Here is a 14375-nt window from a genome sequence, read left to right on the forward strand (position 1 = left end):
CATTTTAAATGATGATTATTTGGTTGCAACGGTAGCCATCCAATTTCACCACTGTAAGAGTATATATGTTTCCTCATTGTAATTAGTATTGATTAGAATTGTGGTTAGTATTGGTATTATTTGTATTATTAGGCTAATACTTTGGTGTCATGTACATATCCTGTTCTTCATAACCTTTCAATCAATGCTTTTAGCATCCGCTGATGACTTCCCAGAACCAATTATTATATGTAGTCTTCTATCATTCCTTCTACGTTTATTATTCATTCAATCAATTATAGTCAATTATGATTTTTGATGGTCAAGTTATTTCAAATTTGGCCACGGACTGCCCTTTTACACTGGCTTGTCTGTCTTTTGATGGGACTCCCTTAAGTCTTTGATAGTTCACCTGCTTTCTGGTATAACAGGACATCCCAAGCTCAGCTCACCATTTTCATGCTCCACACCTGGAACCGGCTATTTCTCTAAGGAGCACAGCTACTTTCTAAGCCTCTGACTGAAAGCATTGTTCTACTAAGGTAGCAACTTCCTATTTGGTCCTCGCTTAGCCCCTTCAGGGCTGGGACTGCATATATTGGTTCTCTAGGGCTTATCTAGAAGTCATTCAATGAAAGTTTGTTGAATGAATGAACAATGGACATCAGCCAGGGCAGTGGTTCTCATTTGAGCCACTGCATATTAGAACAATCTGAAGAGCTTTTATTTTTTTATTTTTTATTTTTTTCAATATATGAAGTTTATTGTCAAATTGGTTTCCATACAACACCCAGTGCTCATCCCAAAAGGTACCCTCCTCAATACCCATCACCCACCCTCCCCTCCCACCCCCCATCAACCCTCAGTTTGTTCTCAGTTTTTAAGAGTCTCTTATGCTTTGGCTCTCTTCCACTCTAACCTATTTTTTTTTTTTTTTTTGAAGAGCTTTTAAAAAATATTGATGTCTAGGCCCCATACCCAAATATTCTGATTTAACTTGTCTGGCATGGAGAGACAATTTAGCTTTCTGGTTAAAAAAACACAATACAAATGGTGGGGCCAGACTATCTGAATTTTGAATCCCAGAATCAACATGTACCCTCTGTGTGACCTCTTTAGGTGGCTTGTTTCTCCAGTGGTCTGTAAAGGTAATGACAACATCTACCTCACAGACAGGTCACGGTGAGCTTTGTATAAATTAACATATGCAAAGTGCTCACAACGGCTCCTCGGCTCCTCGCAAAGTCAACACCAAGTAAGTCTTAGATGTCCATTTGATTCTACATTTGTTAGTGAAGTAATTAATTTTTTGAAATACTTCCCAACGCAGTTCCTCTTTTTGATTATTCAAGTTTGTCCTCGGCAGCCTTTCTCCCTTTAGGGCTGGGCCCCGTGCTGAATGAGAGAAGACAGAGGGGTGGTTTGCGAGAAATTCCTGCCAGGGACAGGGAAAAGGCAGAGAGCTTCTCTGGTCCTGGGCAGAGAAGGGGCAGCTTCCTGGCTCCCCTAGAATTATCCAGGGAAGATGGTGCAAATGAGTCAGCTGGGTTAAGGGGGACTGGAAGCAGAAGGGCCTTACGGCTGGACTCTGGCGGAATCTCTCTGCCCAGAGCTCTACCCACTCTGGTAGCCAGCATGGAGCCAAAGTGGAGAAGAGGTGTGCTCCCTCAGCTCGCTCAAGGCGTTCCTATGTGACCTTGGAAGGATTGCAAGAGTAGCTACAGACTGCAAATAAGTGCAGGTGCCAACTGGCTGCTGTAGTGGTAAAAGGTGAGGGGACCCTGCCCCAGGGACTTAGGGGGAAACACACTAAAACCAGAGGCTGGGAGGAAGACGCAGGTGAGTCTCAAAGAGCTAGTAGCTGGAACAAGAGCCAAAGTGGGGGCTCTGTCAACAGGAAGCCAGCTGAGCCCTGGGAGCAGCCCCTACTCCCGGGATATTCAAGTATCTTGGGTGCTCACTGGAGCTAGAAAACACGGGATGCTTCCTCTCCAAGCTCACTTGGTCCCTCGAAAGGTAGGACTTCTGGGGGTGCCTGGGTGGTTCAGTGAGTTGAGAGTCTCACTTTGGCTCGGGACATCTCACGGTTCGGAATTCGAGCCCTGCATCGGACTCACTGCTGTCAGCGCAGAACCCGCTGCGGATCTTCTGTCCCCCTCTCTCTGTCCCTCTCCTGCTGGCGCTTTCTCAAAAAGGCAGGATTTCTGTGTCATCGACACAGGGATCCTTTGCAAGTTCCTAAGGCCACGATGCCATCTCCTCCTGGAGGCTTTTATGAGCAGGAATAAGTTCCCGCCACTAGGTGTCACCTGCCACCACTGTCTCTCTGTCTCTGGAAACTTAACATTTCTGTCCCTGGATAGAGCCATTTCTGCCTCTTCCACACAAAGAACTCCCCTCCACTGCACTCTCCTGTGGGCAGTTCAGCTAATTCTCCTTATTAGTGTTAAACACAAGAGCCAATTACTTTGGGGGGAGAGAGAGGAAGAGCCTCTTTTTCCTTAATAACAGCATTATTGAGATATGATCTACATGCCATACAATTCATCTTTAAAAAATGTGTAATTCAGTGTATTTTAGTGTATTCACAGAGCTATGCAACCATGACCAGCATCTAATTTCAAAACATTTTTGTCACCTCAGAAAGAAACCTTGTACCCCGTACCCACTGGCAGTCATTTCTTGTTCCTGATTCCCCTTGACAAGCACAAATCCACTTTCTATCTTTATGCATTTGCCTATTCTGCACATTTCATAGAAATGGAACCATACAGGGTCATCTGTGATGGCTTTCTTTTACTTAGCATAATGTTTTCAAGGTTCATTTACGTTGTAGTGTATGTTAGGACTCCATTCCTTTTTAGTGTCAAATAATATTCCATTGTGTGAATGTACCGTATTTCCTTTCTGCAGTCATTAGTTGATAGACACTTGGGTTGTTTCTACTTTTGGGGTGTTAAAAATACTGCTGCTATGGGGGCGCCTGGGTGGCTCAGTTGGTTAAGCATCTGACTCTTGGTTTTGGCTCAGGTCATGATCTCAAGTCACGAGATTGAGCCCCGTGTCGGCCTCTGCACGGGGCATGGGATCTGTTTGGGATTCTCTCTCTCTCTCTCTCTCTGCCCTTCCTCTGTTGGTGCTCTCTGTCTCTGTCTCTGTCTCTCTCTCCTCTCAAAAAAAAAAAAAGAGAGAGAGTGGGATGCCATGGAATGCCATGGAAACTTTCTCTGTGAGGTTCTCCACAGGGTGACTTGACTTATGCTTTATTTTGGGGCTGGTCAGGTCCCCGAAGACAAGTCTTCCGGCCCCCTGCTGGAGGCTAAGGCTGCCCACATTCCGGGAGCCAGGGAGGGAAGAAAAGTGGTGTCTCAATATTCAGTGTGCAATTTTCGCTCAGCCTGCCTGTTTTAATAGCGAGTGCTTGCCCTCCACTCCCGGCCTCAGCTTCGGTCTCCACTGGGGTGAGCAGGGGCTCTGTGTCACTACTGAGAGTGGGGCAGGAGACTGGCTCCTCCTTGCTTCCAGCCAGTCTTCATCGTCTTGGCTTCATGTTTCAATCGCCTTTTTCCTGAATCAACTACACAGATTATGAGACATTCGTTGCTGGACTGTGGTTTTCTGAATAAATAAATGGAATGACTAGGTTTGTGTCACACAAGGAGAGGAAATCCAGTGCCTGTTTTTAGATCTGATGCTGAAGTTTCTGGTTCATAACGGGCATGCTATTATACAATTGCTCTATTTTTCATAAACCCCAGGAATGATTCATTCAGCTAATCCCAGACAATCCATCATGTTAGGACCAAATAATTAAAATGGACTTTGAGAGCTCATATGGTAAATCCCTTTCCCTCTGGCTGAGAGCATTATTAGTCCCCTGTAGTACCAAGAAAAGAGGTTGGCTCATAGTATGAGGATAGACCGTTTGAAAAGTTGGAGGTTATCAGTTCTCTAAGTCAATATTATACAAGGAATGAAAAGATAAAGAAAGGAGACAAAACAGAATGATCTTCTCGGTCTTTAGACACTAACTGCCACCCACCCCTCTGGATGTTCTGAGGCCATCCTTTGTATTCTCCTGGTGAAGAGAAAGCCAAAAGCCAGGGGATGAAGAGGAGGCCTGTGATCCCAGCGGGAGGAGAGCCCTGGTGGGTGTGTGGATCCAGCAGCTGGAATCTCTCTCCTGACTCCATACTCGTATCCTTCTTACACACAGAGCTTGAACCTGGGGGCACTTATACATCTCCTTCCTAAGCCAGGGTTCTTGGCTACTGTGATAGATGACACAAGCATGTGCAGTTTAACATAAAAGATATTAAAAGCACTTTTTAAAAAACCTCTTTGGAAAGTCCTCTGAAGAACCGACAGAGAAAGGAAAATTAAAGCTTTTTATTATGGGAATACTCAAACATACACAAAAGTAGTAAAATAACACCCCAGTGTATCCATTATCTAGCTTTACCAATTAGCAACATTTTACCAATGCTATAAAATCTGTTCTCGCCCCCCTCACCCCAATCACTTTTTAAAAAGTCTTTGCTGGAGTAGATTAAAGCCAATTTCAGACAGCATATCACTGACACCCATAAATACTTCTAGATGATCTCTAATTGTTAACATTTCTCTTTTTTCCTTTCTCCTTTATATAAAACCACGAGGCCATTATCATCAAACCGAACAATTAACAATTCCCGAATACCATCTAATTCTCCAGTCCATATTAACATTTTCCAGATTATCTGAAAAATATCCTTTTTAAAAAAAATTTTTTTTAATGTTTATTTATTTTTGACAGAGAGAGAGAGAGAGAGAGAGAGACAGAGAGACAGAGCATGAATGGGGGAGGGGCAGAGAGAGAGGGAGACATAGAATCAAAGCAGGCTTCAGGCTCTGAGCTGTCAGCACACAGCCCGACCCGGGGCTCGAACTCACGGACCACGAGATCATGACCTGAGCTGAAGTTGGACGCTTAACCGACTGAGCCACCCAGGCGCCCAGAAAAATATCTTTTTACAGGAGATTTGTTTGAATCAAGGGGCAAATAAGGCCCACTTGTTGTATTCAGTCTATCCATCTCCTCTTGTGGTTGGTAATGAAAACTTCATTCTTAACTTACGTCTAATTATGTGCATTAAAAATGAAGGTGGGCTTATAAAAGGCTTTGCTCTGCTGCAGTGTCAGCTTTATTTTAATCTGGCCCCCTTCCAAAGTTTTAAGTGCTCTGGAGGCATGCTTTTCATGGATATATACTGGCCTAGCGCTTCTATCAGTGAGGTTAGAATTGAACAGTTCGTCATTTCAATATACCTGCATTCCGCCGTATTTACTGGTAAGGCAAAATAACTTTGGAGACAGTTGTTTATGAGATTGGTGCCTATTTCAACAATTTCTGTTACATTAAAAATTCTAAATCCATACTGTGTTTTGCAGTGACGGTAGAGTCTGGTACGTGGGAACTAAGTGTGGTAATAAATACGTGTGTATTTAGAAATGCTTTCAAGCAATTGATTTCAAGTGGTAGTCGTGGAGGACGAATAAGAGTGTCCTCTGAGGGTGGGATCTCTTGGTCATTAAAGACAGTGATGAAACCCAACAGTCCGGCCATGGCTGTATTTCTGCCTGGTCTTCACGTTCTCAAATCTCTCGTTAGCCCTGCAGTCGGGCCTTAGACTTGCTCTCCCACTTCTCCTCTCCTCATATTCGGCTAATATTTACTGAGTGACTGCTGTAGGCCAGACACATTATAAACTGGATCTCATTTAACTCTTAAAATAGCCTGTGGGGGTGGCGGTTCCATTTTGCAGCTGTGAAAACCCAGTTCAGAGCTTCGGTGAGAGGCTCCAGGCCACTGAATTCTGAAGGCCAGGCTTCTTCCCGGGCTCACCCTGCTGTCTGGATTATCCTTTGGGGGCTGGGTCAGTTAAGGGAGTTTAAAGCCAACACCGGCGGAGGTGATAAAACATTTAAAATTGGATCGGTACCTGCTCCGTGGAATCCCCCGCAGACATAGAGCTTCCCATCCACTGCTCCTGCGTTGGTAGAATTGGTTCGAAGGGAGAGCAGGGGACTTGGCATAGGTGGGCCCTCTCTCCAGAAGTCCCCATCAGGGTTATAGATCTCTACCACATCGAGGCACTTTCGAACCTGGCCTTTGTCTCGACCTACACAGCCAATTCCACCTACAGAGAATGATACACAGAAATGAGATGACCAAGAACTGCCCCTTCATCGTGGTTAGCACCCCCTTCCTGCTACAGTTTGTATCACACATTTACAGGCCTTTGACTTTTCCTTGCTTGGTGCTACTTCTCAGATAATTTCTTTCCTTTGCTTGCTCTTTCTTTCTTTCTTTCTTTCTTTCTTTTTATGTTTATTTTTTTAGAGAGAGAGGGAGACAGAGTGCCAGCGGGGGAGGGGCAGAGAGAGAGGGAGACACAGAATCGGGAGCAGGTTCCAGGCTCTGAGCCGTCAGCACGGAGCCCAATGTGCAGCTCAAACCCATGAACCGTAAGATCATGACTTGAGTCAAAGTCAGGCACCTAACTGACTGAGCCACCCAGGCACCCCATCTTTGTTTTTTTTTTTTTTTAATGTTTATTTTTGACAGAGAGAGCACGAGCAGGGGAGGGGCAGAGAGAAAGACGAGACACAGAGTCCGAAGCAGGCTCCAGGCTCTGAGTTGTCAGCACAGAGTCCAACGCGGGGCTCGAACTCATGAACCATGAGATCATGACCTGAGTCGAAGTCTGATGCTCAACCGATTGAGCTACCCAGGTGCCCCTCAGATAATTTCCAAGCAATAGTGATGTCTGCTCCGTACTCCATACCCAAATTTAACATCATTTTTATTCATAGTGTTCTGTATGTTTGTGCTATGCATGAGGCTGATTCCCTTCTATGTTCTACAACTTCCAACACTGGTTCACACAATGAGCATCGCCCTTAGAATAAGAATTTCAAGTTTGAATGTGAGGGCAACTCAACTCTGACATCTGTCTTTCTGTTGGTTGTTAGCAATGATTTCACTAATCTGCTAGTAGGGATGCATCCTTTCCATTCTTCATCATTGTAAGCTTGTCTCTTCCTCTCTTCTTAAGTTGCATGAACTTTTCCCCATGAGGGAAGGGCTCTCCTTTAATGAATTTCAAGTTTGAGGTCAAAGAAAGGCTCCAAACCCAAATGCCCAGGGCTTGTTCCATTTTTGGATGATACAGGTCATTCAACAGCTATTCACTGGTTGCCTATTTTATCAAGGCAATGTGCTAAATTATAAGAAGTTTAGGGAAATGGATAAGGCATGTTTCTTGCTCTTAAGAAATTAATGAGGTGGAGGGGCACCTGGGTGGCTCAGTGGGTTAAATGTCCGACTTCGGCTCAGGTCATGATCTCACGGTTCGTGGGTTGGAGCCCCGCATTGGGCTCTGTGCTGTCAGCTCAGAGCCTGGAGCCTGCTTTGGATTCTGTCTCCTCTCTCTCTCTGCTCCTCCCCTGCCCATGCTCTGTCTCTCTCTTAAAAAATAAAATAAACCTTAAAAAATTTTTAAATGAAATTAACGAGACACAAAGGGTCATGTATGCAGATAAATACGTAGACAACATCATGACAGGTAACTTAGAAGAGATACAAATTAGACTCAGAGGTCCAGAGTCTGTGACAAGTAACAGATATATCATTTACATAGTTATGATTTTAAGTCCAGCCCTTCATGGGAAAAGTAATCGTATAAGAATTTCTAATACACTGTAATAAGAAACACTCGTTTGTAGGTGATCTTTTTTTTTTCTCTCCTCCGAAGTCCCACAGTGAGAGGTCTTTGCCGCCAGGGCCATGTTTCTTGACCTGAAGGATGGCTCCTGAGGCAAAGGTGAATTTCCCGGAAGGACAGACACTCCTCTCATGGGTGACCTCCTTCCATGCTGACCCAATCTGACAACCCTGCTCTGCATGACCAATCTCCTTCCTGTTTCGGGGGTCCAGAAGAGTCGTGTTGGCTGGGGCTTGGCTGTGTTGTTTACAGCAGTATCAAAAAACCTAAACTGAGCTGCTCTGACCTCCTGGCATTTACCTCACGTACCACTTACTGAGAATTTAATCAGATACCATTTCATGGCATTTTTTCTTTCACTGTTACTTAACACCTTTTGCCCATCGTTGTGCTAGTCAGATGGTATTTTCATCACTGCCTGTTTTTTTTTCAGTCTTTCTTCATACCTAGCACAGTGTCTGACACATGGGTGCCTGGAACGAATGAATGAATGAATGAATGAATGAATGAGAAATTTAACTCTTCCTCTGCTTTCTCTGTCCAAGTGGATGTATTGTAAGCTCACTGAGGGCAAAGGTTGCTTTTTACACCTCATATCTCACAGTGCCTCACACCCAGTGCTCAAAGAATTCAAGGAGATTGATGGGAACAGCTTATTTTCACCCTGGTCGGGACCTACGCCAGGCAGGAGAGGTGATGGCAGAGGACTTTGGAGGAAGATTCCATTTTTTTTATCCCCCCTCTTTGCTGATGGAGCCTGGCCTGTTTCCTGTCTCAGTATGAATCCAGGGACAGAGACTATCAGCTCAGGAAGCTCCTAGTTGCTTTCTCTTGTATCCGACCAGATAAATAATTTAGCCCATTCCAGTGCCAAGTCTGGGCCGCAGCGTTTCCAAGGAGGGGACGCGCTGGCCTTGGCTAACCGCACGGCTCTGCTGTTCACGGGCCCTCTTTCAGCGTGGCACTGTGGTAGTCAGAGGTGTCTTAGGCCAACAAGAAGTGGAATTTCCTATGTGTGGGGCAAGACAGCCTTCAAGAAGAGGATTCATCACCAGCAGCTAAACCTGGCAACTACTCATCAGGTAAGAACGAGACGACTTAGTTACCTGCTCTGCAAAGACCCAGGAGAGGTATTATTAGGCTGGTTTATATTACAACCACTTTGGAAAACTTATGAACAAGTGGAAGCAAGCAGGTTAAATGTGAGCCACTGGGAGTCAGGCTGGGGGCAGGCGCAGCACCCAGCATCCTGAACAGAACTTAGAAGTTTCACTAAGAGCCCATTCGAAAAGCTTTCCCAACATAATGTGTATGAAGAATGGTAGTATTCTCTAGTTTTTGGAATAATCGGAGCGCTTGCCATTTTTGTTATTCTGGTACTAAGTGCACTTAATTATCACGTGCAGCCCTCACTCTGCTCTTGGAGACATGTGCCCTTTCTGTTTGGTTGGCAGACCGCGTGCACACTCCGCTTGCGGGTGCCACATGGCTTACGGGACATTGTCTTTGCTCCTGACCATTAATGCGTGAATATGTTCCCTGTCTCACTTGGATGTAATCCCACCATCAAGTACACTTAGAGCGTCACTCTGTAACAGCAGACTTAATGAGCTTAAACTGAAGGTGAATCCTGATTAGATAAATAATCAAATAAAAGCGTGATCTTTATTAATAAGTCAGCAGCGGCACCACAAGAGAACTCTTTTGATGAGAGAAATCTAGGGTAGGATCAGCACATCTTTAGAATTTCAATGAGATACCTCCATATCTTTAATTTATATGCTATCAGAACCTCTCAGCCTGACTTTTCTTTATTCAAAACAGGCAAATGAATAGAAATCAGCTTTGGGAGTCATCCCCAAATCGACCTCAAGTGCAAACTATACTCCTTAGGGTTTTTTCAGTGGGTGGAAATTATAGAAGAGGACAGTTTCTGCCTCTCCTCGTTTTTGTTTCTACAAAAATGAAGACCCACTCTTCTTGGGTTTGGCTGCTACTGATTCCTTCTCTTCTGTGGCCTGGGGGGGAGGTGGTTGAGGGCAGAGGGGAGTAGCATTTCTCTGACCCCCTCCAAGGACTCCCTGTCCACAGCACCCTGCCTGCAATGGGGCTGGCTCCCAGCATCTGCCCTGACGGGTAGCCTTCAGGTGGCAGACTTACTCTATTCTTCCCTGGGCTGGATCCAAAAGAGGAAGGGGTTGTGTAATGGCTCTGACAAGCTCCCAAAGTTACTTGCATTGCTAAAGACGCTTTAGAAACAAGCTTTAGTAAATATCTTGGGTGTCGTAAGCTCCCTTGTGACGCAGGAAAAACACGTGGGCTTTTGGAAACAGCCAGACTCTGGTTTACATGCTTGGGTCGCCACTTACTAGCTGGTAACATGGGTCAATATGATTTACCCAAGCCTCAGGTTTCTCATCTGTAAATTAAGGATAATAATACCAATGTCATAAGTTGTGGCAACGATTACGTTATTATATTACTATGTAAAGGGGAAGAGGGGTAAGGAGGTACTTGCGTTTGCTGTGTATCTATTCACAGGCATTCCTATGGGAATTTTCTTTATTCTCCTGTACTGTATGTAAACAAAGTGGCTGGCAGGCAGTGTGAATTCTTTCTCCTGCATGTTCTGCAATGTTGGGTAAGTAAGCCAGTGGTCACCGAAGTTGCTGAAATCTTATGTTTGCTTCTTCTCAATTTAACTATTTGCTATGTCTATGGTTGATTTGACTGTGTGGTCAAATCTCTCTTAAAGTTTCGTCTTCAGGAGGTCAGGGGGCTACAAAGTAGGCTGAGCCATCATCTCAGCCATCATGAGGAGAAAAGCTCCCTGACAAGATTTAGAGGAATTCATTTGGTCATGAACGTCAGAGAGAGGCAGAGGCTATCAAGTGACATCCTAAAAGCCAGAAAAGGATTTTGCAGTGAGCAGGTTTCCAGGAGCAAAGCTGGCCCACCTGTCTGAGTGGATGGACTACTTTCTGACTTGTGTGTCAAATGCGATCTATTCACTGCTGATATAATGCCTGTGACGATTTTGTTCTCACTTGAGTTTTCTGCTCTCCGAGTTTTTTTCTACTCTCATTTTAGAGTTCCCGATTTGGAGCCTAAGACCCTAGGAGATGCGATCTTGTTCCTTTCTTAGTCTAACACAGGCATCTTGGGTATTTTCAGAAAAAAGTCCTTGAGGACTGGGTTGAAAGCAGGCTTATCTGCCATTTACAAAATTCCGGGTGATGCCAGGCACTGCTTATCTGTGTTGTGCCTTGGCTCCCAGAACATGGTCTGACAGTCCTCACTTGTAATAAGGCCATTCTCTTCACCTGATAACCCTTTACTGTCCTTTGCCAGTTTTTTTCTCACCAGGCTAAGAAAACAATCATCTGTCTGCATTTAATTTGCTCTTCAAAACATATTAGCTTGAAAATCAAATAAAAGAGCTGAAAAGTTCTTGATTGTGAAAAGCTTGATTTTGCTTGAGGGCAAATCATGTGTTTGAAATGTCTTACATTTCCACTGGAATTAGAAATACATTTCCAGGGACACCTGCGTGGCTCAGTCGGTTAAGTGTCAGACTCTTGGTTTCAGCTCAGGTCATGATGTCACAGTCTCATGGGTTCAAGCCCCACCTTGGGCTCTGCGCTGCCAGCATGGAGCCTGCTTGGGATTCTCTCTCCTGTCTCTCTGCTCCTCTCCGACTTGTGCTGTGTCTGTTTCTTTTAAAATAAATGAATAACCTAAAAAAATTAAAAAACAATACATTTCCACATTGAGAGAGAGAGAGAGAGAGAGAGAGAGAGAGAAATACACTTCCCACTGGAAATGTAGGCAGCTGAATAGTAAGTTCTGGCACTGAGCCCTCGGGTGCCAGATAAGCTGCAATTACAAAATTGCTGTCCCACCCGATTCTGATAATCCCTGGGCTTTACTGGACCCAGTCCTGGGAGTCAGTGGATTTGAATATGTGAGACATATTCAAATACGTGGCCTGACCCCAGCAGTTCTTTCAAGCCCTGGGGTCCTCTTTCTTTCCTTCCTTCCTTCCTTCCTTCCTTCCTTCCTTCCTTCCCCACACCTCTTCACTAGCTTGTTCTGCAGGCTTGACAGGTCTGAAGGCTGAGTCCCTATGGGGAGAACCAGGGAGAGCCTGGGAACGGTGGGTAGGAGCAAGCTTAGCAGGTGACCTAGAGATGTCACGCCAGGTCAGGGGTGACAGGGCTCAGCCTCAGATGAATATCACCACTGTCCTCCTTGATTCAGCAACCTCTGTATCTCACCCGTCACCCAATTCCATTGGTGGTACCTCCTCAACACGTCTCCTATGTACCCCTTCCCTATAAGGTACACAAGCTTTGATGACCCAGCCACTGCCTGGTGCTACACCTTCCTATCACCTCATGCTCCAGGCATGCTGGGCTGCTTGCAGCTCCCCAAACAGGTGAGGCTATGTAGCTCTTGGCCTTTGCTTAGGCTGATCTCTGTCTAGAATGGCCTCTCTTCCTCCTCCTCCCCTCCTTCCTCTCCCTCCTCGTCCTCCTCCTCCACTTCAAAAACTCCTACTTCTCTTTTAAGGCTCAGCTCAATAGTCACCATCAATAAATCTTTCATGTCTAGGGGCGTCTGGCTGGCTCAGTCGGTAGAGCACACAACTCTTGATCTCGGGGTTGTGAGTTTGAGCCCCATGGTGGGTGTAGAGATTACTTAAAAATAAAAAAATCTTAAAAAAAAAATCTTTCATGTCTCTACATAAAATTGGCCATTCCTTTCTTTGGGCTTCCACTGTCCTTTGAACCGAAATCAGATTCTCTATATAAGATATATTGTTCTTATGTATCTTTATGTATGTTTCCCTATTAGATTAGGTTGTAAGTCACTTGAGGGCAGAAGAGTGTCTAGGTCACATCTGTATCCTCAACACTTTTTACAGATAGTTACGAAATAAACACTTAACTAAATGCAGAAATGGATCCGCTCCTCACCCTCATCCCAGGTATCTTTTTTCTTACACATTTTGTCAAAACAAAAAGCGATGACTGGCTTCCCAGAATGTGGCAAGCCCTGAGTCCAAAGGGCTGAAAATTCACTTCCTGTCAGTTTATAAAAATCATCTTCTTAAGGATACAGGAATGTCCGCCCAGGTATTAAGAGAAATTGTGGGTGTGAGTCTGTTGTTGTTGGGCTCAGCTCTTCCCCCCGGGTCAGCCTGCCTACATCAGTTAACTTCTCTTAACCTGGGCTGGACCTGACCTGACAGGACACGAGCCCACACTCTGCTAATACTTCTCTGAGGTGAGGACTATGAATCAGATATATTCCCCGGCTGAAAAATGTAGACACACAGGATGTAAATCCTTGAAGGCAAGGTATGCGTATTGCTATATTCTCTGAGGTGCTTTGTCGAGTAACTAACTATTAAAGAAAAAAGGCCATAATAAGGGTGTGGCATGTTTATCTCATGTGTAAATAAAATGATTTGCAGAAAACCATAATTTGTGCTCATTTCCATATTTACCCAAGAACTTGTAGAGAATCGGAGTGATAAAAAAATGCTCACATATATGAATCAGGATAAACTCGTTGAAGATAACACATTCTACTCTTTTATGATGTCTTAAAACATATGTTATTCTCTGCCTTAGTGAACTGAAGATACCAAATGTAATTAAACATTTTCTCAAGGATTCAGGAGTAACAATACAACTTGTTGTCATAATATGCCATAGATACAGAGATGACTCTATTCATTAGGCTGCGCGAAAACAGACCCAAGATTTGCTTTCATGAGCAAATCTTTGCTGTTGGTGTGGCTTTTAGCAATTTACCTCTTTTCATAGAAGCAAAGCATAGAATGTCTAGGTGCACAGCCCTTTGGCTGTGGAACACTATGCTAAATCAGGGGCCAAGACAACAGTCTCCAGAGATATTTCTCACTCACTTTCAAGAACATTATCATCACTGCTCATCAGGGGCTTTCACATTGGAGAAGCTTCCAATTTTGACTTCAGAGTAAAAAAGTGCTTTAAATTTATAGTTAATTTTAAGCAATCTATAAGTATATTCTGGATATCCACTTTGTATTTATACTAGGTATCTGAGAATAATACGTTTAAGAACCTTTTTTTTTTGTCCTTAAGACACAGTCTACTGGGGGCTGTGGGTGGGGGTGCCTGGGTGGCTCAGTCGGTTGAGCGTCCGACTTCAGCTCAGGTCATGATCTCATAGTTTGGGAGTTCGAGCCCCACGTCGGGCTCTGTGCTGTCAGCTCGGAGCCTGGAGACTGCTTTGGATTCTGTGTCTCCTTCTCTCTCTGCCCCTCCCCTGCTTGTGCTCTGTCTCTCTCTGTCTCTCAAAAATAAGTAAATGTAAAAAAAAATTAAAGAAAAAAAAAGACACAGTGTACTGGGAAACCAAAGGCAAATATGAAATCACAAGTCACATAGCATTATAATTATACATGGATTGAATAAATAAGTATATATAAATAAAATATATATTATAAACTTATAAATGAAATATATACATAAAATATAATTTCTAACTAACTGTCGCAAAGAAACGCGGGACTGCCAACTTTCTGTGAACTTTCAGGATATCAGTGATAAAAATTACTATAGCTAAGTTGTAATTTGG

The 14375-nt window shown here is 44.1% G+C and overlaps 2 protein-coding genes across 2 annotated transcripts in view; one reads left to right on the top strand and one right to left on the bottom strand.

Moving 5' to 3' along the window:
• KBTBD12 (kelch repeat and BTB domain containing 12) overlaps nucleotides 1-14375 on the bottom strand; it is a 63641-nt gene that overhangs the window by 18404 nt on the left and 30862 nt on the right. Inside the window, exon 3 of the mRNA XM_042962267.1 lies at nucleotides 5961-6158. Within this exon, the coding sequence (XP_042818201.1) occupies nucleotides 5961-6158 (198 nt within the window). The remainder of the gene's footprint in view (nucleotides 1-5960; nucleotides 6159-14375) is intronic.
• The window catches only part of MGLL (monoglyceride lipase), a 245209-nt gene continuing 239457 nt past the window's right edge, over nucleotides 8624-14375 (top strand). Inside the window, exon 1 of the mRNA XM_042962313.1 lies at nucleotides 8624-8827. The gene's annotated coding sequence lies outside the window, so the exon portion shown is untranslated. The remainder of the gene's footprint in view (nucleotides 8828-14375) is intronic.

The sequence above is a fragment of the Panthera tigris genome, chromosome A2 (genome assembly GCF_018350195.1).
Source record: "Panthera tigris isolate Pti1 chromosome A2, P.tigris_Pti1_mat1.1, whole genome shotgun sequence".
Lineage (NCBI taxonomy): Eukaryota > Metazoa > Chordata > Mammalia > Carnivora > Felidae > Panthera > Panthera tigris.